This window comes from Pongo pygmaeus, chromosome 1 (genome assembly GCF_028885625.2).
Source record: "Pongo pygmaeus isolate AG05252 chromosome 1, NHGRI_mPonPyg2-v2.0_pri, whole genome shotgun sequence".
Classification (NCBI taxonomy): domain Eukaryota; kingdom Metazoa; phylum Chordata; class Mammalia; order Primates; family Hominidae; genus Pongo; species Pongo pygmaeus.
The window spans coordinates 2,101,412-2,127,050 of record NC_072373.2 but is presented as its reverse complement, the minus strand read 5'-3'; the positions used below and the strand labels follow the sequence as shown (position 1 = coordinate 2,127,050).

Sequence of the window (25,639 nt, the reverse complement as noted above, 5' to 3'; positions counted from 1 at the left end):
AAAGATATATCCAGGATATAAATAAAAAAGGTTATTTGTGTGCCTACATTAACAAGTATTCATAATAAAGAAGGTTACCATATAATAAAAGTCATTTTAAAAAAGAACAAATTAAAACTCTTATGTACCTAATATTCAAAATACAAAAAGCCGGCAATATTGTGAGGAACTGAGACATCCACCATTAGCATCAGCAACTTTGCATACTTACTAACTTACAAGACAGACTAGGAAAAAAAATTATTCAGGACACAGAAAGATTAAAACCATGCAACGAATAAACTTGATCATGGGGACAAATATATTTGACATTTCACCTATTAAATGGAGAATACATTGAATACTTATCAGTGGGTAAATCAAGTCTTACCAAAAAAATTTTTTTTAAATAGAAGCAGGGTCAGCTGGGCAAGGAGGTTCATGCCTGTAATCCCAGCACTTTGGGAGGCCGAGGCGGGCGGATCACCTGCGGTCAGGAGTTCAAGCCCAGCCTGACCAACATGGTGAAACCCTGTCTCTACTAAAAATACAAAAATTAGGTGGGCATGATGGCGGGCACCTGTAATCCCAGCTACTCGGAAGGCTGAGGCAGGAGAATCGCTTGAACCTGGGAGGCAGAGGTTGCAGTGAGCCGAGATCGCGCCACTGCACCCCAGCCTGAGCAACAGAGCAAGGCTCTGTTTCAAAAACAAACAAACAAACAAACAAACAAAAATAACAAAAAAGAAGGGTCTCCCTATGTTGCCCGGCCTGGTCCTGGGCTCAAGTAATCCTCCTACTTCGGCCTCCCAAAGTGCTGGGATTACAGGCATGAGCCACCATGCCTGGCCTTTATTATTATTACTTTTTTTTTTTTTTTTGAGACTGAGTCTCGCTCTGTCACCCAGGCTGGAGTGCAGTGGTGCGATCTCGGCTCACTGCAAGCTCCGCCTCCCGGGTTCACACCATTCTCCTGCCTCAGCCTCCCGAGTAGCTGGGACTACAGGTGTGCACCACCTTGCCCGGCTAATTTTTTGTATTTTTAGTAGAGATGGGGTTTCACCATGTTAGCCAGGATGGTCTTGATCTCCTGACCTCATGATCCACTCGCCTCAGCCTCCCAAAGTGCTGGGATTACAGGCGTGAGCCACCGTGCCTGGCCTATTATTACTTTTAAACAGAGCAAGACCTTAGCAAAGGTCAGGTACCGCATGGGTCACATTATGTGATTACAAAACAATTTAGAAGCCAACAACACAATTTTTAAAACCCATTATTTGTAAATTAAAACTTCTAAATCATAGATAGGGAAAATAAATAACCATAATGAAAATTTAAAAATATTTAGAACAGAATCATAATGAAAATTGTGGGATGCTGCTAAGGTGCTATGTAGGACATTCGATTTATATTTTTGTATTACAAAGAAAAAAGGCTGAAAATGAAATAATCATCCAACCTGAGTTAAAAGTACAGCAAAATAAACCCACATAACAAAAAAAGAAAAATTATGCCTATACAAAAGGATTTTTCGGCTTTCTTGTGCATGTATGATCCTAAGACTGAATAATCAATGTTAGTAGCTGAATTATCTATGGCCTTTATTCATAAGTCTGTTGCTGTATGGTACATCATGGTCAATTTGCACGTCAAACAGCCACGCCACAGTTGTGATGGTATGTCCGTACATATAGCTCATAAAATTGAAAAGCTACCAGCATCAAGTTTTAGAGAAATGCAAAGATGCTCTTAATGAGGAAACTCAGGCTCAGAGAGGATAACTGAACTGCTTTTGATCCTATTTCACAAAGTGGCATAGTTTAGATTTAAATCCAAATCTATTTGAGTCCAAAGACTTTGCTCTTAACATCTTTGCTACAATAAGTGGCTGTTTCAATAACGTTATTTGTAAGGGTGCAAATTAATAAACAATATCACTAACATAAATTAATAGTTCAAAACAGGGCAAAACCTCCTGAGGTCAGGAGTGAGGCTGTACAGCCAGAAGGGTGAGTCTGGGGAGAGTGTTAGTGTTTGATGGTTTAAATATTAAAACTTTTTCAGCCATTTCAACTATCTTTATGCAATCAAATCATTTGGGTGTTAGACCATTATGCAGCTTAACTTCTCGGACTTTTAGTTCAAATTTCCCAAATGTAACCTCTATGCATGGTTCAAGGATATACTGATTAAACACTGCTGGACTAGAGAAGTAGGTATTCGAACAAATTAGGTGATTATGTACGACCGCAGGAGATACTCAGAAACTTTGTTTTCTTGAATAAGTCCCTGTAAATCAGCCTGTTTTCTTGTTATTTGCTTCCTTCTGATAAAAGTGAAGTGTAAAGTATGCTGTTACATAATCTCCTGGGCAATAAACATGGCTGCCTTTTGCAAAATTATCAGTTCAAAAATTTAAGCAGCTTTCTCCTAAGATGTTTCAATAAAAACTATCACCTGCACTTTCAACAGTGTTCTCTCACTTTTTAGCAACCCTGAAGTCACTCTCTATTTACAGGACTAGTAATTATTTTTAAACATTTCTTAACTCTGAATACAAGCTATCTCACAAATAGCATTTTGAGTGGTTGTTTTTATTTCTGTATTTAATGTACAGGAGCCTTAATGTGCCAGTTCTCTGGGGACTGGATAATTGAGACTTTTTCCAACTTAAGAGAAATAAGGTTTAGAAATTAAACTATTTATTAGTGCCATATATTACTATATGGCAAAGGTAAAGGAAATTAGAACCTGGCAAATCAGAGAAACATGCTCTGGATGAATTAAAGAAGGACACCTGGAATCAAAAATAAGGAAAAAAATCAGCAACCTTCCAAACGTGTTTCTTCCAAAGTTCCAACACCTGCCTTTCTGATGTAAGCATTAGTGATTAAGTAGCAACACTTTAACATCAGTAAAGAGTGAGAGGTACACGCAAATGAAAAAAAATTTATATGCTGGTTTCCAACCCAGTACTAGAACTCTTAACCCATTTATTCAACAGTTATCACATTTAGCTTCTTTAAATTATTTCGTTCTTACAGTAAATCTTATTGAAACTACAATTTTGATCTCATAAAAAATTTCAGTATTGATTCTAGATTAAGCTATCTAAACATTTTTGCTAAGCCAGATTATTTCAACAAGTACTTGCTAATTCATTACTGTTAAGGTTCTACGTCTAATCAATCTATTATTAAACTTCTTTTCTTCTGCCTAAAATTTGTAGATCTTACCTTCTTATCCTTAGAAGTACATGCTATTTAACCAAAGAGAACCAAGAAAATGTAACTTTCAGAGTGCTGACACAGACGTGAAAATTGGTTCATGCATAACACAGTGAGGTAAAGTAACTAACTTCTAAAAATATAAAAATGATCAATAGGGTTGAATAAAACCAATAAAAGTGGTATGAAGTAAGTCTAGTAAGGAATGTCAGCTCCAAGCAATTTCTCCAGCTTAGTTCGTAAGAAAACCCAATAACCATACCACTGTACTTCCAATCATGCCATTTAGCTTTCTCCCAGTTAACTATGTAGGTGAGACTGTAATAATCATTATGTAAGTGGCAAATACACTCAGAGAACATTAAAATCTGCAAAAGGAAGAAACAAAGATATCACTTGCTCAAATCTGGTTGAAGTATTAAGACATGAAACCAGACACTTCCTTAAATTAAGATTTTCTTTCTATGAGGATGCAATAGGGCAAATGCAATGACAAAATTCAAATACAAAGAATTCCAATACTCAAAACAACAAATATTAACAAAAATATCAGAGTACCATTACTGAATACAAATTCTCAATTTGTCAACTCTATCACTTCATTCTTCCTCTCTATTCCTGACTCCTTTTCAGCATACTAAACCCTCAGCTGTCCAGGCAGGACAACTGTCAGTGTTGTCAACTGGCAACAAATATTACTATAAATCTCAATTTGGCACCCCTCCCTTTTATTCAAGGTACTTATCTTATTCTAGATAAAAGGTGTTGTATGTTTTTCTTAACACTGGAAGACCAATAAACATTAAGAATATTAATACAACAGAAGTAAAATATTATACAGTTGTCCCTCAGTATCCTTGGGGGGACTAGTTCCAGGATCCCCATGGATACCAAAATCCACACATACTCAAGTTTCAAAGTTGGTCCTGCAGAGCCCATGTATATGAAAAGCTGACCTTCCATATATATGCAGGTTTTACATCCCATGAATACTGTATTTTCAATCTGAATTTGATGCAGAACCCACCAATACAAAGGACTGACTTTACTGACTTAACGGCCAACTGTATATTGCCATTGTCTATTTCATCAATTCCGTTTTATTAACAGATATGATAAAGACTTTATAGTTTCAAAAGATGTACTTACCTATTAAAAAGCAAAACAGTGAGGTGAAGGATAACATCGCTACCACTGGACACTGTTGGCTTCATTGTCTGAATATATCTGAGGGCCTGTCTGTGCTCGCCCTGACTCATGAATGCCTGAATAATCTTCGAATGTTGCCATGACAAAGGTTTCGCAGTAGCTGGATGAAACAAAAGATCCAAACCACTCTGGAAATAACATGAAAAGTGTTAAATATAAATATAATCCTATACATTTAGACAAAGTAGGTAAACCTAACACTAAAAACCACAAAAATCCAGATAAGACCCGTTTAAATATAAGCTGAAAAAATCTACTTTAATCTGTGGTATACAGAGTTGGCTCTCAGTTATCTACAGGATCCATATCTGCAGACTGAACTAAGTGCAGATAGAAAACATTTGAAAAAATAAGGCTGGGCGCGGTGGCTCATGCCTGTGATCTCTGCACTTTGGGAGGCCAAGACAAGCGGACTGCTTGAGCTCAGGAGTTCAAAACCAGCCTGGGCGACATGGCAAAACTCAGTCTCTAAAACAAACAAAAGTAAGTTTAAAAAAAAAAAAGTGCAGTGGCTCATGCCTATAATCCCAGCACTTTGGGAGGCTGAGGTGTGCAGATCAGTTGAGGTCAGGAGTTCAAGACCGGCATGGTCAACATGGTGAAATCTCGTCTCTACTAAAAATGTAAAAATTAAGTAGGGTGGTGCGTACCTGAAGTCCCAGCTACTTGGGAGGTTGAGGCAGGAGAATTGCTTGAACCCGGGAGGCACAGGCTGCAGTGAGACAAGATCGCGCCACTGCACTCCAGCCTGGGTGACAGAGCGAGACTCCATCTCAAAATAAATAAATAAAAATAAAAAATAACAGTATAATGATAAAACATAATACAAATAAAAACAATACAGAATAAACTATTCACACAGCATTTACATTGTATTAGATATTATAAGTAATCTACAGATGATTTAAAGATCAAGATCTAGAGATGACTTAAAATACCCAATGAAATGTAAATACCATGTAAATAACTGTTATAGTATAATGTCTAGGGAATAATGACAAGAAAAATGTCTGTACATGTTCAGTACAGATCCAATCTTTTCCCCTGAATATTTCTGAACTATAGTTGATTGAAGCCACAGATGTAGAACCCATGGACGCAGAGGGCCAATGGTATACAAGAGGATGTGCATAGGGTATATGCAAATACTACGCCATTTTATATGAGACATGAGCCTCTGCGAATTTTGGTATGTTTCTGGATCCTGGAACCAATTCCGCACTGATACTGAGTGATAACTGTATTTTAAAGAATAAAAGCCTTATAAAAAACCTGATACCCCTAAGACCCTATCACACTATTTTATAAGATCTTCCCATCACCGATTTCATGTATCAAGGCCAAATCTTGCCTTCCATGGTTCCCCCAACACCCCAAACATTAATATAATGATCACTGTATCTCAACTATCATAATTACTTACTTATTAGTTTCCTTCTTTAAACAGTAAGAAACCTGGGGTTCTGAATTGTTATCTTTATATTCTTACCTTCTAAAATAGTGCTTGGTAAAGGTACTGATTAAACTGAGTCCTTCCTCAACTATTTTTAGAAGTAGACTGTATCATATCTTTTAATACCAAATTTAAATTATGTATATTTTCTAAAATTCTAGTAATTCATGGAAGTTCACGCTGCAAGTGAATAGACTTACCTCATAGTCATTATGATCTATCAACCAAAACCCCTGAATAAGTTTAACTTGGCCCCAAGAAATGGCAAATACAGTTGGGAAAGATTCAATGGGAGTGTCTGTTTTGTTGGGAAAGGAATACATAATATCAAGTAGCAAATAAATGGTCTTTAAAAAAGCGGATTAAGGACAATAAAATACAACAACAAAAACCTCCTACAAATATATTTACAATAGGTAGCAACAAAATGTAGCATTAAAAGAGACTTGAAAGGCCTGTTTTCAGTGTTTAGAAAGCCATCATGGAGAGTCAGCAATGAGAAGATTGTTTTAGTAAATGTGGTACAACCAGTCCCACACCAGCTTCATTCATTCTCAGTATTTTATCATCAGCACCGCAAAGGAGATAAAGCGTATTTTTATGAAGTCAGTAGCTCAGTAAATACAAGAAACAAAGATATATGCAAATTTCTAATGATGTAGCAAAAGATGGCAGCTTAATCAAACATCATCTAGCTTATAAATTATAAATGGAATTATACATTTTTAGACTAAGTAACTAACATTAGCACAAAAATATTATCACAAAGACTATAGGACTCAAATAATGCCTCAGGTAATATCACGCTAACTTATAATGTATTCATTTCCAGCGCAGAGGTTAATGTCATTGATAGTAACCACTCGGTAGTAGTATTTTAGAGCAACTGTTGTTAACTTTTTGAGTGTCTCGGACACATTTAAGTATCTGATAAAAGCCAAGTACCCTATACCTAGAAAAACAAATATAAAACAAAATTTTGCATATAGTTTTAGGCTGATCATAGGCCATCTGAGCCCAAACAACAGATCCTGGGTTAACACCTCTTCTTAAGAAAACAAAACCAAAATTCAATCTTGCAATTAGATATGTCAGGTTTCCACTACTCTTGAAATTTTATAATTTTAATAATACATAAACACTGGATAAAACTTAAAAGGATACAATAGAATGTTTGGCTGCTTCAGTAACGCCATCTAATAGGTACATATCAAATACTGCCTATAAAACAAAGGGATAAAACCTTCAGTGGATCTTATACAGTCTTTCATTCATTCATGCTTCTTGTTTTCCCAAGTTTGTGCCAGACACACAGCTAAGCATGTCTCCTCCCTCCCCAGCTTTGTAGACTCTAAATGATAGCACATTACTGCAAACCTACATGCAGACTAGCAGGAGGATATTTTCCTGTGCCTCCTTCATCTCGTTTCCACAACTTCTCAATTCGCTCTCCTAACTGAGAAACCAGTCCATCAATCATCAAGCAATCGGGATTCCACTTCCCTCTGCAATCAGGGAAAAATTAAGACTTATTTAATATCACTGTTAATTAATATCAAAGCAACCAGCATCAAAATATTAAAAGTAATAATCCCAACTATCAAAGAGAGAAGAGGCTAGGCATGGTGGCTTATGCCTGTAATCCCAGTGATTTGGGAGGCCAAGGCAGGAGGATCAACTCAAGGTCAGGAGTTTGAAACCAGCCTGGGCAATACAGCAAGACCCCAGTTCTAAAGAAAATACAAAAACTAGCTGGGCATGGTGGTGTGCACCTGTAGTCCTAGCTACTCAGGAGGATAAGGAAGGAGGATCATTGGAGCCCAGGAGTTTAAAGTGAGCTATACACATGCCACTGCACTGCAGCCTGGGCAACAGAGACCCTGTCTCTAAAAACACAGAGAGAGGAGACAATTGGGAATTGGACCCTAGTTAGCATGATGAGAACTACAGACATCAAGAAGAGTTAGTCGGATAAGCCCTTAAGTTGCCTCAAGTTCAGTCATCAACAAGCCATTCAGTCAAGGTGACGTCCCCATGTGGTCCATCCAGCCAGTGATTATTCTATTTTTCACCATATTAAGCAAACTACCATAAAGTATAAAGCCCAGCATAGTGAAAATAATGAAGTTCAAAGACAGTTAAAGTTTCTGTTTCATCACTTGGGTTAGTCTTTTATCCTCAGTGATTCCTTCACTCAGTATCTATTACTGAGCGCCTGTGATGCAACGTTCAGATATGGTCCCTATTTCCTTTTCTTTTCTCTTCTTTTTTCCCCTTATTTCCTTTTCTAATTGTGAATAGCGGCAGCACTTACTACTCTTTGTGGTTGTCCAATGAGTCAGGCACTGCACTAGATGTCCTGCACATATTATTTTATTTAGCTTTATACTGACTTTATAACTTATATAACAAATAGGATTAGAAAGCATAACAAAGCTGCCAAGGATATACACTTAGGAAATAACAGATCTAGAATTTTAAAACATGCCTAGTCAATCTCCCAAGCTAATGTTCACTCTCCTAAATTGGTCATTCTAAAGCACTGGTTCCCACAATTGCCATGCATCAGAATTACAGCTGGCACAGATTTTAAAGTACTGATTCCCAGATGATTCAGGTGTAAGAAACCTGGAATCAACGTTTGTAAATCATTGCTCTAAATGTTACATGCTTTGTAATTTTGTCATTGCAACTCGAGGAAGACGACTATTTCCAGAAGTATGGTCAAGACTCTCAACACCACTCTTTCTTTGTCTATTACCTTTACTTCTTTATTTCAAAGGAACTAAGTAGGCTATTCGTGTATTCTTTTTTAAAAAAGAGAGAAATAAAACAGTAATGGTAATAGCAAATTCTGATACTTTACTGAGAATTCTACCCATTTAATCACTTTATAACATGATGAACACTGTTCTGAGAAACTTACTTCTTACAGACGTAATTTCTAAAACTGTTTTACTATACCTTGATAAACGCTCAAACTTCTGTCGACGACTGGTGTAGTAGTTCTGAATTACAGGGTAGTTGTAGCATAACCTTGACAACTGCACAGAATCATCTAGATTTTTAAGAGTTGGAAAAAAAGCTGGTAATAATTCCAAAATATCTCAACAATACATATTAATATTTTACTGTAATTTAATATTTACAGCAACCCCTGGTTAATCCACAGGGTGGTTATATTTAAGTAATAAAAGATTACTACACATCTTTTTATTTACAGATGCACAAGTGAGAAAATGACCTGTCATGAAAGTCTTAACTACATGGATGGTGGCTTAAAATCTTGGAAACTGTTCTAAATAACTTTACTCCTTAGGCACAAATAATAATTTGAAAGCAAGAAATGTTCACTACAAATCAAAATCTAAGAGAATTATGAAAAAATAAGATCAACAATTATGTACAGTGGCAGAGGCACTTCTAAATAAAATCTAATGGCTTCCGGGAAATGCAAGAAGCTGAAGGCTTTAGAAGTTATATTCTAAACAAATATAGCACAAGTCAAATACCAAAAATTCTCTAATTGTTGGTAGTGGCATAAATTACTAGATAAAAGGGGGTATTTAATTGAAGAAATACTAGTCAGTAACCATATTAAAAGGACCATTACCAGGAAACAGGAAGACTAGAGTTACAGAAACTATAGTTCTATGGATCTAAATAATAGCTAATAATATTGCTGAACTCATTTTCAGGAGCTATGTTTTCTCAAATTTGCTTTCCTTCTAAATGTTATTCAATCCAATAAACATGTATGAGCACTGTGTGTCAGGCATAGGATGAAAATACAAAGTAAGGAAAAATGTAAGAAAAGAAGGTAAGCATAAATTAAATTAAGGAGAAAAATAAGTGAGGTGGAAGAAAAGAAATCCAAGGCATTAGAATACAATAACAAAATTATAAAGATTCAGAATGTTTTAATTAATACTTATAGATTAAATAAATATTTTACCTATGCCTTCTGGTAAAAGCCCAGAATGAGAGAACCAAAGAACCACTTGTGCATACTGACAGATGAGGTGGGAAACCACAAACTTATTGCTTAAGTCTATCAGTCCTGTAAAGAAGAGTTAACATCAGTTGTTTGCTTACAAAAAAAATCAAGATGCTCCACAGTTTTCAAAATTAATCTCTTGGTAACTTACATAATATGTAAATATATATTTTACATATACGTATTTGTTCAAGATATATGTATCTCTCTTGAACTAATTCACCTTTGTATCTAGTTTACTTTGGTCCAAAATGATGTCAAGCAAATCTCCAAAATGCTAAAATAAGTCACTCCCTAAAATAGACACTTTAGGTAAATACACTTCCACCTCAGCTACACTTTCATTTAGCTAATTCCAGAACTCAAATTTACTCATTAATACAAACTAGCATAGCATTACTAATAAAGATTGTTCAAAACAGGCATTTAAATGAAATTGGCTTGTTTTCGTTTTGAAATTGCAAAACAGAAAAAAATTATAATGAGTTCTTTGAATAAAAAAAGACTTAATTTGAAACTTTACTGCAAATACATTAATCTTAATGATCATTAACTTCAGAATTTCTCAAGCTTATCTAAGCATGGGCTCATGGCATGTCTAACAACATTCTGTAGTTTTCATTAAAACAAAGAAATAAACAAAAACTCTAGCACTGGAGAAATAACGTCCTCTTTACATAATGATCCATCTAAGACACGGGAAATGTATTCGTTTCTCTAAGTCAAGAGGTAAAATTTAATAAAACACTCATTTGATAAAACAAAGAACATACCTCTCTCAGTGATCTCTCGGGCTTCTGATGCAAAACAGCTCAAGACTATATTAAGATTGCTAAGAAGCAAATAGTATTGCTGGATAGACTGTATAGTTTGTGGATCCATGAAATGACACGAACCATCAAATAATGGCACACCTTTCAAGAATAAAATAAAAGATGTTTCCATACAGTAAATCTAAATAAATTAGAATCACAATGCAAAATTTCTCAAACTCCTATCACTCAAAAGAATTATTCTATTCATTATGAGATTTATAAAAAGCTAGAAATGGCAAAACCTCCAAGGAACTTAAAAAGTGCTTTCAATATAAAACTAGCAAAAGCCAAGAATGAGAATATGAACTCAAATCATCTATATCTAGAGCTTGTCCTCATAACCAGCACACATCAAAAGACAGGGATTTACTTTAATGACACATTTAGTTACATCAATATTTAATGTGTCATTGGTCTAGAAAACAACTGTCTTCATTCTAAAATCCTTTAAATCGAATTCTAATTTGTTTTACGTTTTTTGTTTTTGGAGACAGTGTCTTGCTCTGTTGCCCAGGCTGGAGTGCAGTGGTGCAATCTCAATCTCCGCTCACTGCAACCTCTACCTCCCAGGTTCAAGCGATTCTCCTGCCTCAGGCTCCTGAGTAGCTGGGATTACAGGCATGCACCACAACACCCAGCTAATTTTTGTATTTTTAGTAGAGATGAGGTTTCACCATGTTGGCCAGGCTGGTCTCGAACTCCTGACCTCAGGTGATCCGCCCGCCTCAGCCTCCCAAAGTCCTGGGATTACAGGCATGAGCCACTGTGCCCGACCTAATTTGCTTTACTTCTAATACTTTTTTTGAGATAGGGTCTCACCCTGTCACCTAGGCTGGAGTGCAATGGTACGATCACAGCTCACTGTACTCTCAAACTCCTGGGCTCAAGTGTTCCTCCTAGCTCAGCTTCCCAAGGAGCTGGGACTATAGACATGTGCCACCCTGCCTAGCTAATTTACAAAAAGATTTTTTTTTTTGGTTTTGCAGAGACGGGGGTCTTGCTATATTGCTCAGGCTGGTCTTGAACTCCTGGCCTCAAGCAATCCTCTCATCTCAGCCTCCTAAAGTGCTGGGATTACAAACCTGAGCCACCACGCCTAATCTCTAATACTTTTAAAACACTTACTACACTTTGTATTTTAATCATTCTTAAAGGTTTTTATTTTTATTTTTTAAAAAGCCCAACCTACCAGTAATAAAGCTCAAAGCAGCAACAGCTGAACTACCGAGTTAAACCCCCAAACACTGCATTACCCTCAAAGAATAACAACAGTCATACAATTTATGAATTGAGTTTAATTTTTTACAAAACATAATGAGCTCTAACAAACATTTTCCTCTTAAAAAAATGAACACATTTTTACTCTGATCCTAAACACCTGATAGTGTTCTTCCAGACTTCAATCACACTGATTGCTGAAACACTTAAATTATTTCATGACGATAGTTTTATAAGTATAGTCTAAAAACACTAGAAAGCGTCATGTCTTCCTAACATACTTGATTGGTTTAAAAATCCTCTACTAAGAATAACTTGCATTGAGAAAAGCTATCTATAGTCAAATCATTTCAAAAGTCCATTTGTTTACTCATCATGACACAAGAGAAATGACTAAAACATTTACCTCTAAATAAACTTAAATTTTACTTTCACTTACAGTGCAACTGTATCTCTAACTACTAGTACTTTTAGCCTTATTTTTGCACTAACTGGACATGACAGGTTTTTAATATTCATGACACACCTCAAGACTCAATCGAAATGAACAACAGACTAATAAAACTGTCAAGAAGGAAAATGATTTGCCACAATAATAATGACATCTATCCATGGAGGACAGCAGTGATGCATTTTTACTCTGCCATTCAACTTCATCATTTCTATCAATATGTTAAATAGAAAGTGAGTAAGTACAGAAACTTCTGAGGGTTACCTAGCACATTCCCCTTACTCCATCATCAGTATATTTAGTAAATTAAACTCCTAAGACCAAAAGACAAGTTATAATCCTAAAATCTGCTATTGTAGGCATATCAGCATGTTGCCAGTTTAATGACCTGCTGCAAAATCTTGGTCAAAAATTACTTTTGGCTGGATGTAGTGGCTCACACCTTGTAATACCAACACTTTGGAAAGCCCAGGCAGGAGGATCGCTTCAGGTCAGGAGTTCAAGACCAGCCTGGGCAATATAGTGAGACCATGTCTCTACAAAAAATACGACAATTAGCTGGGTGAGCCAGCATGTGCCTGTGGTCCAAGCTACTCAGGAGGCTGAGGCAGAAGGATGCCTTGGGCTCAAAAAGTCAAGGCTGCAGTGAGCCATGAACTCACCAGTGTATTCCTGCCTGGGCAAAAAGTGAGACCATGTCTCAAAAAAAAAAATTACTTTTATCACTTTAATGTAAAAAGAAATAATTTTCTTTTGGGACATCTTCCAATTTTAAGAGTTTACAACTTCAGGCCGGGCGCGGTGGCTCACGCCTGTAATCCCAGCACTCTGGGAGCAGAGGCGGGCAGATCACAACGTCAGGAGATGGAGACCATCCTGACTAACACAGTGAAACCCCATCTCTACTAACAAATACAAAAAAATTAGCCGGGCGTGGTGGCGGCCGCCTGTAGTCCCAGCTACTCAGGAGGCTGAGGCAGGAGAATGGCGTGTGAACCCAGGAGGCGGAGCTTGCAGTGAGCCGAGATCGCGCCACTGCACTACAGCCTGGCAACAGAGCAAGACTCTGTCTCAAAAAAAAGAAAAGAACTTACAACTTCAAAATGATTAAAAATTATGTACTTAAGACATAAACCAAGGTTAGTATTTTAATATTAAATTCTGTCCTACATCTAGACTTCTAATACTTACATAGTCTGTCAAATTCCTCTTTCGTGAGAACCACTTTATTCCACGTCCATTCAAGAACAAAGCGCAAATTAGTGGCAGAATTTGGTTGTTCTTATTCGTAAATACAAAAGGGAAAAAATAAAGATTATTAATTACAAACAGAGTTCTAAATTGTTGGTGGAGAAGCATGGCAGACAGCACCCTAACCGCCGAGTGAACATCAACACTTCACGGAGGCAACATGGGAAAATGGACCTTTTCAGTGCACCATACCACAGAGCACGTCATTTCAGGTAGTGCTGCCGCCAAAAGTGCAAAAACTGTCATTCAATCATGAGGAGAGACGGCAAGCACAAACTAAAATGCAGTCTATAAAATAAGGCCTAATTCCTTTAAAAAAAAAAAGGTCAATTTTTTGGAAGACAAAGTGACAAAATGTACAAGATTAAGGGAAATTATAAAAACAATTATATACAAAGTATTCTAGATCTCTTTTCCAAAAAACTAAATACAAAGCATGATTCTGAGTTCTCTCTCCCCTCTAAATTGAAATAAAGGACATTACTGGGATTTCAATAAGGTCTCTAGGTTAGATAAAAGTCTTAATTTTCTTGATTTTTTATGATCACAAAGCAGTTTTGTAAGTGAATGTCCTTATTCTTAGAAGCAGCAATACTGAAATATTTATGGGCTAAAAAAGCATGATGGCTTATCATCAAATGGTTCAGAAAAAAACCTATTCTCAAATGGTTCTGAACAGAAGATAATATGTGTTTGGGGTGTGTGTGTGTATGTATGTGAAGAGTAACAGTGATACACACAACAATGTGGATGAATTCCTAGAGAATTTTGCTGAGTAAAAAAGGTAATCCAAAAAGGTTACATACTGCATAATTCCATTTATGAACATGTTTAAAATGACAAAATTCTTGCCAGGGGTTAAGGATGGGGCAGAAGGAAGGTAGGTATGGCTGTAACGCCAACATGAGGGATCCTGGTTGTGCTGACTGTACTAAAGGTTTGTCAGATCACAGTACTGTGGGCAAATGTGCTAAAGAGGGTAGGATCTCTCTATTGCATCTGCACAACTGCATGTGGATCTTCAATTATATCAAAATTCAAATAACTAAGAAAAAATACAACAAATAGCAAATTGATAACTTTAAAAATACCAAACATTTTACTTGTTAAAAATCAGAATCTTACCTTCTGTTATCCATCTTCTGATATAACCAGTCAAAAGTCCCAGGGAACTAGTCTGAATTGCTGCTGACAATATAGCTTCTAACTGTTCTTCCTAAACCATGCATTATAGAAAGGAAACAAATGGAAAGAAAGAGGGTGTGAGATCATAGGCAAGTTCTGGTTCAGAATTTAAAAATTTTAAGGCTAAAAAAATCAGTATGACCCATAAGAAGGGCTATAATCAAAAGACAATAACAAGCATGGTAAGGATGTGTTAAAACTGGAACTCTCATACACTGCTGGTGGGAATGTAAAATGGAACAGCCACTTTGCAAAACAGTTTGGCGGTTTCTCAGTATGCTAAACATAGACTTACCACACGACCCTCCAATTCCACACCTAGGTATATACCAAAAAGAAACAAAAATACATGCCCAAACAAAAATTTCACATGAAGGTTCACAGCACCATTATTAATAGCCATAAAGTGGAAACAACCCAAATGCCCATTAATTGTAGATAAACAAATTATGGTATGCTCATACAACAGACTATTATACAGCCGTAAAAGGGGATGAAGTTCTGATACTTGCTATAATACAGATGACCCTTGAAAACATGCTAAATGAAAGAAGACAGTCACAAAAGACTACATATTATTTGACCCATTTATATGAAATGCCTAGAATAGGTCAATCTATAAAGACAGAAAGCAGGCAGGAAGGTAAGGGAAAAGGAGTGACTGTTTATGGGCATAGAACTTTCTTTAGAAGTAATAAATATCCTAAAATGGAATGTGATGACAGTTGCAGAATTCCGTGAATTACAATCACTGAATTGTACACTTGAAATATTTGAACTGCACAGTATATGAAATATCTCCTATAGCTGATATTTTGAAAATCACTGAGTCTGGTTCAATATCAGAGGAACCTATTAATTTCATTCATTACAGGAGCAAATTAAAAGATGTCCAAAAAGGAATCACATGAATGTTAAGTTAAACAGGTACAGAGGGAATTACATAATGGTCCACAAAACCTAAGAAGGCGTGACTCTAAATGGAGACTCACTGAAGCCATTTACATTTAATACCAGGGACAAAACAAAAACATCTGCTACTAACATTATTATCCTATAGTTTATAGAAGTTCTACCACATTGCAATGAGAAAAGTCAGTAACCGGCCAGGCACAGTGGCTCACACCTGTAATCCCAGCATTTTGGGAGGCCGAGGAGGGCAGATCACTTGAGGTCAGGAGTTTGAGACCAGCCTGGTCAACATGGTGAAACTTTGTCTCTACTAAAAATAAAAAATTAGCCGGGTGTGGTGGCACACACCTCTAGTTCCAGCTACTCAGGAGGCTGAGGCAGAATCGCTTGAACCCAGGAGGTTGGAGGTTGCAGTGACCCAAGATCACGTCACTGCACTCCAGTCTGGGCAACAGAGCGAGATGCTGTCTCAAAAAAAAATAAAGGTAGTAACAAACAAATTAACGAAAAAAGTCTATTATTTGCTGATGGTCGCATACCTTGAAAGTTATGTAGATATCAAATAAATATACAAAAATGAATTGCATTTTTCCATACAGCCATGTGTTGCTTAATGATGGAGATACATTCCGATAAATGTTTCGTTAGGTGTTTCGTTGTTGTGCAATCATGGTAAGAGCGTACTTACACAAACTTAGATGGTGCAGTCAACTACATATCAAGGCTATGTATATTGCTCCTAAGCTACAAACCTGTATAGCATGTTACTGTGCTGAATACTGTAAGCAACTGTAACACAATATGAAGTATATGTGTATTTAAACATAGAAAAGGTACAGTAAAAATACATTATTACAGGCTGGGCAAGGTGGCTCATGCCTGTAATTTCAGCACTTTGGGATGCCAAAGTGGGAGGATAACTTGAGGCCAGGTGTTCAAGACCAGCCTAGGCAACATAGCAAGACCCTGTCTCTACCAAAAAAAAAAAAAAAAAAAAAAAAAAAGGCTAAGCATAGTGGTGCCTGTCTGTAGTCCTAGCTACTTGGGGAGGCTGGGGTGGGAAGATCGCTTAAGCCCAAGAGGTTGAGGCTTCAGTGAGCCATGACCATGCCACTGCATTCCAGCCTGAGTCAGCCATGAGGTGTTTCCTGTCCTATATCCTTCTATACAGCTAAATCAACCTGCTGCCAAGTTATGGCCTATTGGGTATTAGGAGTAGGAATTTTAAACCAAACCTAAAGCCACAACTGCTGCTCACCCAGAGTCAGCATTACACTACTTCACCTATTTTTGCAGAAATTATCTAATACATTTGTATTGTAATAGAAAGCTAATCACGTGATCCAACCAAAAGAAACAATAGAGTTAAAAATCATCTCACTTGGCTTAAACTGGAAGGCTGAACATCAACAAATCTTGGGGAAAGAAGGCCAGCTACAAGACATCGATTATAACCATCAGGAATGACTTCATTGAGTGATGGCCCTGATTTCTTTAAAAAAGTCAAAGTCTGTAACAGATAAATTAGTAAGGCATCAATCAATGCTCAGTTTGAATAATCAAATTTAAGATGAATAAATTACACTTAAAATTTAAGTAAAATTTAAAGATAGCAAATGGAAATTATGAAAAGACTATATTTCCTACAAGAAACAGAGTTTATAGGTTCTTAAGCTTAACCAATGCTTGCTAGTTGTGAATAATACTATTAGCAAAAGGTAGCTTATATATTTTTATGAACTGTATAACCCTGTCTTCTCTAAAGCTGACAGATTTGGAGACATCTTGACAAAACTGACACACACACACACACAGGAAAACTCCTGTAGTCTACTCCTCTTTATCTAATGTGAAAGAGATTTGATATGAAGTATAAATACAGCATTCATCCACATCTGGACGATTATCAATGAAAAGGTCTGCCACATCATGCTTCCCTAGAAAAGTATTTTTCAGGCCAGGAACGGTGGCTCACGCTTATAATCCCAACACTTCGGGAGGCCGAGGCAGGCGGATCACCTGAGGTCAGGAGTTCGAGACCAGCCTGGCCAACATGGTGAAACCCCATCTCTACTAAAAATACAAAATATTAGCCGGGCGTGGTGGCAAGCACCTGTAATCCCAGCTACTCAGGTGGCGGAGGCAGAAGAATCGCTTGAACCTGGGTAGCAGAGGTTGCAATGAGCCGAGATGGCGTCACTGCACTCCAGCCTGCGCAACAAGAGTGAAACTCCGTCTCAAAAACAGAAAAGTATTTTTCAAAATTCTTTTTTTTTTTTTCCTGTGCCAGGCACTATACCACTGTGCTAGGTACCTTCTTTGCATTACTTCATTTCCTCATAAGCTTTCTGAGGAGACAGAAAGCTTGAGGTTCAAGTAGCTAGCATCTACATAAATTAGTTGCTAAAAACATTCAATACGTCTTCTGGCAGGCTGTCATTAGTAACTGATATTACTAGCTGATAATCTCATAAACCTAGCAGAAGCTACCATTTAAGCTGAAACAACTGTCAATATCACTAACACTAAGTAAAACTTAAATCCATAAATCAACTATATTCCAAGATCTGACTTCAGTTCAATTAAGAAATCACTAGTTGTTACCTACCTCCTTCTGAAAGCCAGTACAAGTTAAATGAACAACTCCTGAGTTTAACAAACAAGTGGCATCTAAAAAAAAGATTTAAGAAATAATCCACTTACATATACTTAAAATGGCATTAATAGAACAAAATTTATCCAAATAACAGACTGCAAGGCAAAGTGTCAAATTATTACATGTAATAAATCTTTAAATAAACTTTTCTAGGTATTTTCATCCTAAGAATAGATAAGAAACCCAGCACACAGCAAAACAAGAAAAAAGCAAAAAACGAAACCCAAAAAACTCCAAGCACAGCTGAGAAACACAGCAAAACTAAAAGCTACTATAAAATGCACCAGATGTGAAATAGTTAATATCTTTCCTAGCAAGTTCAAACTAAGTCATAATTCCTTTATAAAACATATAAATACTAAATTTCTCACGTGTATATATTAATTTCCTAAGTTATCCATATGTTAACAGTGAGATACAAACAGATAACACTAAATGAATAAACTACACAATGTATACCTTTACATACTTTTGTGCGTTACTTTTCTTAAGAGGTAATGTTAAGGAAATACATACCAAAATTATAAGTGCTTGGGTTAAAAAACTGCTCGGGAGGTGGATATGAAGGAGGGACTCCTCTATTTAAACTTCTCTCATGTACTATTATATCCAAGATGCCATGTGGAGAAGTCCTACTTACAACAGACTCCAATGACCACAGTGCAAAATAAGAGCAATTATGTAGATACTCTCCTGACCTAAAAGAAAATTTAAAACATTACTAAGTCATTGATCAGCTACACATACAAATACAAAGAGAAAGGAGAGAAAAAAAAAAAAAGAATCATACCTTAACGAATCTGGCATTTGTGCATGATACCAACGATTTATATCAAAAAGCCCCAAATATACAGAAGGCTTTCCCTGTCCATATATATTCACCTGCCAGGTAAAGACTGAAACACTAGTGTCAGGCGATAGAGCTGAAAGAAAAAGATAATTTTTAAAAACAGAATAAAGAATCTCAAAGTAAAATCACCTCAACAGAATTATAGCAAGATTTTCTCATAAATTAAGAGGTTTAATTCATATTTCACTTGATTCATCAAAACACATTTCTATCATTTGTATGTAAGACCAGATTCATTCACTTGCATCTTGACTGTTTCTCAATTTTAAGGCCTTATTAAAAAGGAGTCACTCATTAGAAGTTACATTCTTGCTTGTTTTCGGTTAATACTTGAGCAACATTGAGGTATTAGAGGCAGAAAATAGACAACGATTTGAATGAACAGTCTCTCTCCCAAGGACGGTACGGAGCTAGTACTAGAGAAGTTAATTCACTACCTAAAACGGATGCCTTTGGGCATTAAGGCTTTATTATGATGAACCTTAGCTGAGAAGGACTTATCCAGTTATAAGGTAAAGAGGGAAAAAGAAAAGTGCTTGGATGGTGCCTGTGGAATGGAAAGACAGGAATAGAGTAAGAGACATCAACAGGAGAAGAAGAAAGTAAAAATCTGAAACACTACTATAAGGAAATAGAAAGAATGGGGAATAAGAGAGAGCATGGCCAGGTGCAGTGGCTCACACTTGTAACCCCAGCACTTTGCAAGGCCAAGGTGAGCAGATCAATTGAGCCCAGAAATTCGAGACCAGCCCAGGCAACATAGCAAAACCTCATCTCAACAAAAAAATACAAAAATTAGCCGGGCATTGTGGCATGTATCTGTAGTCCCAGCTACTCAGGAGGCTGAGGTGGGAGGATCGCTTGAACCTGGGAAGCGGAGGCTGCAGTGAGCCGAGATCGTGTGAGTGCACTCCAGCCTGGGCGACAGTGAGACCCTGTCTCTAAAAAAAACAAAAACAGGCCAGGTGCGGTGGCTCACGCCTGTAATCCCAGCACTTTGGGAGGCTGAGGCGGGTGGATCATGAGGTAAGGAGATGGCTAACACGGTGAAACCCCGTCTCTACTAAATATACAAAAAATTAGCTAGGCATGGTGGCGGGTGCTTGTAGCCCCAGCTACTCAGGAGGCCGAAGCAGGAGAATGGCATGAATCCCGGAGGCGGAGCTTGCAGTGAGCTGAGATCGCGCAACTGCACTCTACCCTGGGCAACAGAGTGAGACTCCATCTCAAAAAAAAAACCAAAACAAAACAAAACAAAAAAAACACCCTGTCACTACAAAAAATACAAAAATTAGCCAGGTGTGGTGGTGTGTGCCTGTAGTCCCAGCTACTTGGGAGACCGAGATAGGAGAATTGCTTGAGCCCAGAAGGTCAAGGCTGCAACCAGCCAAGATCGTGCCACCACACTCTGGCCTGGACTGGCCTGGGCATCAGAGTGAGACCCTGTCTCTAAATAAACAAATAAATAAAAATTTTAAAAAGACGTGAGCTCATGACAAGTTCTGTTTTTCACATGTTTAACTGGATCTGAAAACTGGATCAGAAATACAGATACAGGCCCTAGCAAAAAGGGCATTTCTGGGATGGGTAAGTTCACTCTGTGATTTAATCCTCACAACTACCCTTTGCAAAAGGTCTAACTGTATGATCCCACTTACAGATGGAGAAACAGGGCTCTGAAATGTTCAGTAATTTGTCAAAGGTCATTACTAGTGATAGGGCTGGATTATGATAATGCTGGCTTAAAAAACTGATGCAAAAAAAACTGCCAGGAAAAAGCGATGACACTAAAGGAAACAGAAAACATTCAAGACAACCAAGGCATGTATGCCATACATGGCTCAAAAAATACACAGGTAAACTTCATTCAAAGACTACTCACACTAGTTCAGACTAGGGATCACCTGTTTTGAGAACTAGATTAAAATAAAAGGGTCCTTCATTACCCTAATCTATTTTATTTTTTAGTTATACATAGCAACCTGGAGAGCAAGAAATATCTAGTATCTCAAATAGAACTGAATAAATTCCGTTAATTACTATTCTAATTTTCTGAACTGCCAGGAGTATGAAATCTAGAAAACAACACCTGTCATAAATTTTAAATCCAGCCTTCACATGACATATTTCAAGTACTTTAACTAACCTTCATTCACGCCTTCCTCCCTGTCACCATGAGATCGAAATTTCTCTATACTCTGGCATCCCAACAATTTGGTATTACTCGTCTGTCCCCTCAAAGGGAACATGCCACCTGTCAGGTCCAGGGTGTATCTTTCTTCACAGTATTCTAACCCCTGTAACATAAAATACATGCAAATATTAATCTGATTCTAGGCAAAAGGTCACTCTAAAATTAAATGTTCTCCAAATTTAAAGATTGTTCACACAATACAAAGAAAACTATTTAGACTGAAGAGAACCAATCATGGAAAAAGGCTCTAAAATTTTACATACTTTAAAACAAATAAAAAGTGAGATTTAGTCTCTCAAAAATAATTACCAACAAGTCTTCTAAAGTTATTTAACACAGAAGCCCTCAGGCACTACTGGTTGGTATGTAAACTGGAATAACCATCAAAATTATATATGCATACATCCCAGACCAGCAACACCATACCTGTGTTCTCACAAACATTCTTGCTCTAGAATAGTTCTTAGACTTTTAGCTTATTGATACCTTTAAGAATCTGACAAAAGGCTATGAGACTTCCCCCATAAAAATGCAACACATAATTCAGGGACTTTATTGATTCCCTGAAACCCATTTCTATACCCCTCAAACATTAGGTTAAGAAAAGTCGGTTCTAGAGACAGGTATGTGAGGGTGTACAAAATATAGCTATTAGCAGCACCCCTCCTACTTCCTCAGGAATTCAGCCAGAAAAATAGGTAGCCATCTAAAAGTCTAGATGCATATACCCTCCTATAAAAATCACCGCATGGCTTAATGCTTGATATGTTAGAGCAACAAAGTGGAATTATTTTTCCTGGGTACCAATTAAGCCACAAGCTTGAATCTAGTCCAATCCCCTCATTGTAGAAGAAAATGATATCTGAGAAGTTAAGAATGCTACCTTGGTAAATAGGTAAAACACATCTCTAATTTAATACTACTTCTCCTATATTATGAATACAATATTAACTTCAACACAAGAATCGCTTTTCACAGCCAGGCGTGGTGGCTCATGCCTGTAAGCCCAGCACTTTGGAAGGCTGAGGCAGGTGGATCACGAGGTCAGGAGTTCAAGACCAGCCTGGCCAAGATGGTGAGACCCTGTCTCTGCTAAATATACAAAAAAATTAGCCAGGCATGGTGGCGGGCACCTGTAATCCCAGCTACTCCAGAGGATGAGGCAGAGAATTGCTTGAATCCGGGTGGCGGAGGTTGCAGTGAGCCAAGATTGCACCACTGCACTCCAGCCTGGGTGACAGAGCGAGACTCCGTCTCAAAAAAAAAAAAAAAAAGAATCACTTTTCAGTATCTTAAAACAAAGACAACATATTTAAAATAGAAAACAACAAAATGGTAATATAAACCCATAGTCCAATGACCATTTACCTCATATAAGATTTGTCCTGATGCCAAACACTTTCTATTACCAAAGGCCAGCTGCAGCAGATGCAAACTCAAAACATCCCCTTCACTGAAACAGAAATTAACCAAGACGCACTAAATATATTAATACATTAAACATCTCCTACTGTCCAAGTAAGTTTAGTTTGCTTGCAATGTTGAGTGCATGAGACAAAACTAAGATCACTGTGAAAAATTTAGTTTTCTTCGGTAATTTTTATAAAAATGTAGTCCTTTGAAATAATAACTGATATTTATTATTGATTCTAATCAACAAAATTGATGCTGTTTGCATACTGTAGGAGATATCTTATGTAGCAAAGACTGATTACTCAATATTCCTTCTCAAATATTCCTTCCTCAATGGGTATACTCTACTTAAACACATAGTTGTCTACAGTTCTATAACATTTCCCAGCTTCCTTTGCAGCTAAGTGCAGTACCGTGTGGTAAAGTTGTGGCCTGGATGTAAACAGAATTGTCCCATAGTAACCTCAGAGAACCTTCCTTAATGAACAAAATATCGTTTGTGCCTTCATCCTGGTCTCTTCCTCCATCTTGCTATTTTTACTTAAAATGTAGAGGTTCAAAGGACAGTGGGGAGTATGGGAAGGAGAAAGGGCAGTTGGGGGAAGGGTAGGGAAAAAAATTTTTTTAAATGTGGATGTTGCCCTCGACCATGAGAGGCCTATCAAGACACAAAGGAAGATACTAACTCAACCCTGTAGTCAACTCAAGCACGAAGCATGCAGTGTTAAGAGTATAGATTCCAGAGCCACATCATCTGAATTTGAATCTTACTGCTAGTTGATCCCTTTTAATAATTCCTATTACTAGTTCTTATTTCTTTTACTTGGCTTCTAGCACACCACACCTTCCTAATATTCCTCATACCACACTATTCACTCCTTAGTCCTTTGCTGAGTACCCAGCTCTCTTGTTCTCAATCTCCAAGTATATTTGAAGAATAAGAGAGCCGGGTACTGAGACTGAGAACAAGACAGCAGGGTACTTAGAAGGTTCCAAGGCTCTCAATCTGTGAAAAACATTCAAGTAAGTCGGCACAATTTCTTCTGATAACTCAGAATTATTCAAGCATGTAGAAACAACCATTTAACTTTTAAAATAATTTCAACTACTACTCACTAATTCACTGAAAGCATCGTGTTGCCTTCGCTAAAAAAGACTACATAACTACATAGACTACCTGTTCTATTTTTGACTACTTTTTAAAGATCGTATGTATCAGGCCAGGCGTGGTGGCTCACGTCTGTAATCCCAGCACTTTGGGAGGCTGAGGCGGGCAGATCATGAGGTCAGGAGTTCAAGACCAGCCTGACCAACGTGGTGAAACCCTGTCTCTAATAAAAATACAAAAATTAGCCAGGTGTGGTGGCAGGCACCTGTAGTCCCAGCTACTCGGGAGGCTGAGCAAGAGAACGACATGAATCCGGGAGGCAGAGGTTGCAGTGAGCCGAAATCACGCCACTGCACTCCAGCCTGGACAACAGAGCGAGACTCCATCTCCAAAAAAACAAAACAAAACAAAACAAAAAAAGTTTGTATGAGACCTACCTATCTTGTGTAGACTGAACAGCCCACAAGTAACAGCAATTCCGAGGATCATTCTCAGGTTCTTGAAAAGTGACAGCATATACAGGAACTTGTCCACTTTCCAACTGTATGTAATATCTGAAACAAATTAGTTTATTTCATATTTTTAAGTTATTTTATAGAAAGGAAAAAGGTACATCATGTAAGAACTTGGGTTAGGCAACCACTGTTCATACACTCCCCCAAAATAAGTGATCTGTGGGCCATGGCCAAGTCATCTTATCTGCAAAAATACACAGGGAACAAGACATCAAGACTATGGTCATGGCACCCATCCCCCAGAGACAGAACTGGGAAGAGTTAGAATTACTCAAGTGGATGCATTTATGTGTGTGTAAACTGGTCCTAAGAGTCATATTCAATGCCCAAGAGGTAGAACTGGGGAGTGTTAGAATTACTCAAGCGGATGCATTCATGTCTGTGTAAACTGGTCCTATGAGTCATATTCGATATACACTCCCACATACTGCTCAACCATAAAAGGTGCCCTACAAAGAGACGAGATACTGCCACGAGACTTTTCAGCTGTTTGGGTTTAGCGTCAGTTTCCCCAGTACTACAACAGAAGATGAGTTAGAAACTGAAGAGTTCCCATAAACTGCTAAAAAAGCAAAAATTGACCAAGAGATGATAGTGTTAGAGAAAGCACTGCTGTAGAAGCCAGGTACTGCAAGTATTTCTTTAGGAGCAAATTCAAAGATGAGCCGACAAACTGGCAGCTGGGCGCAGTAGCTCACACCTGTAATCCCAGCACTTTGGGAGACCGAGGCAGGTGGATCACAAGGTCAGGAGTTCGAGACCAGCCTGACCAACATGGTGAAAATCCGTCTCTAAAAAAAAAAAAAAAAAGATACAAAAACTAGCTGGGCGCAGCGGTGCACACCTGTAGTCCCAGCTACTTGGGAGGCTGAGGCAGGAGAATCACTTGAACCTGGGAAGTGGAGGTTGCAGTGAGCCAAGATCGTGCCACTGTACTCCAGCCTGGGTGACAGAGTGAGACCCCGCCCCCAAAAAAAATAGAAAAAAAAGAGCTGATAAAAGGATAACAGCAAAGAGAGTTGAGATACACTTCCCGTAAGATAAATTACTCAATAAAATATACCAATATGCCTCAGGAAAAATGGAGAAATAAATAAATTGACAACTTAAGGGCCAAATAGGCATCTACTTAACTCAACACAAATTAACTTAGCTACGAAGTATCAATATAATTATATTTTTGGGACTTTTTGACAGCATAAAAAA

The 25,639-nt window shown here is 37.5% G+C and overlaps 1 protein-coding gene across 4 annotated transcripts in view; it reads right to left on the bottom strand.

The window, feature by feature from the left end:
• The window catches only part of AHCTF1 (AT-hook containing transcription factor 1), a 90,617-nt gene that overhangs the window by 39,754 nt on the left and 25,224 nt on the right, over positions 1–25,639 (bottom strand). For all 4 annotated transcript variants that reach the window (XM_063665231.1, XM_063665209.1, XM_054481834.2 and 1 more), the window contains exons 6-21: positions 24,356–24,472; positions 22,766–22,850; positions 21,350–21,500; positions 19,144–19,276; positions 18,870–19,051; positions 18,306–18,367; positions 17,079–17,207; positions 14,726–14,816; positions 13,541–13,630; positions 10,639–10,779; positions 9,824–9,928; positions 8,833–8,926; positions 7,250–7,373; positions 7,033–7,089; positions 6,069–6,215; positions 4,356–4,543 (exon numbers count right to left, since the gene is read on the bottom strand). In XM_063665231.1, coding sequence (XP_063521301.1) covers positions 4,356–4,543; positions 6,069–6,215; positions 7,033–7,089; positions 7,250–7,373; positions 8,833–8,926; positions 9,824–9,928; positions 10,639–10,779; positions 13,541–13,630; positions 14,726–14,816; positions 17,079–17,207; positions 18,306–18,367; positions 18,870–19,051; positions 19,144–19,276; positions 21,350–21,500; positions 22,766–22,850; positions 24,356–24,472 — 1,896 coding nt within the window. The remainder of the gene's footprint in view (positions 1–4,355; positions 4,544–6,068; positions 6,216–7,032; positions 7,090–7,249; positions 7,374–8,832; positions 8,927–9,823; positions 9,929–10,638; positions 10,780–13,540; positions 13,631–14,725; positions 14,817–17,078; positions 17,208–18,305; positions 18,368–18,869; positions 19,052–19,143; positions 19,277–21,349; positions 21,501–22,765; positions 22,851–24,355; positions 24,473–25,639) is intronic.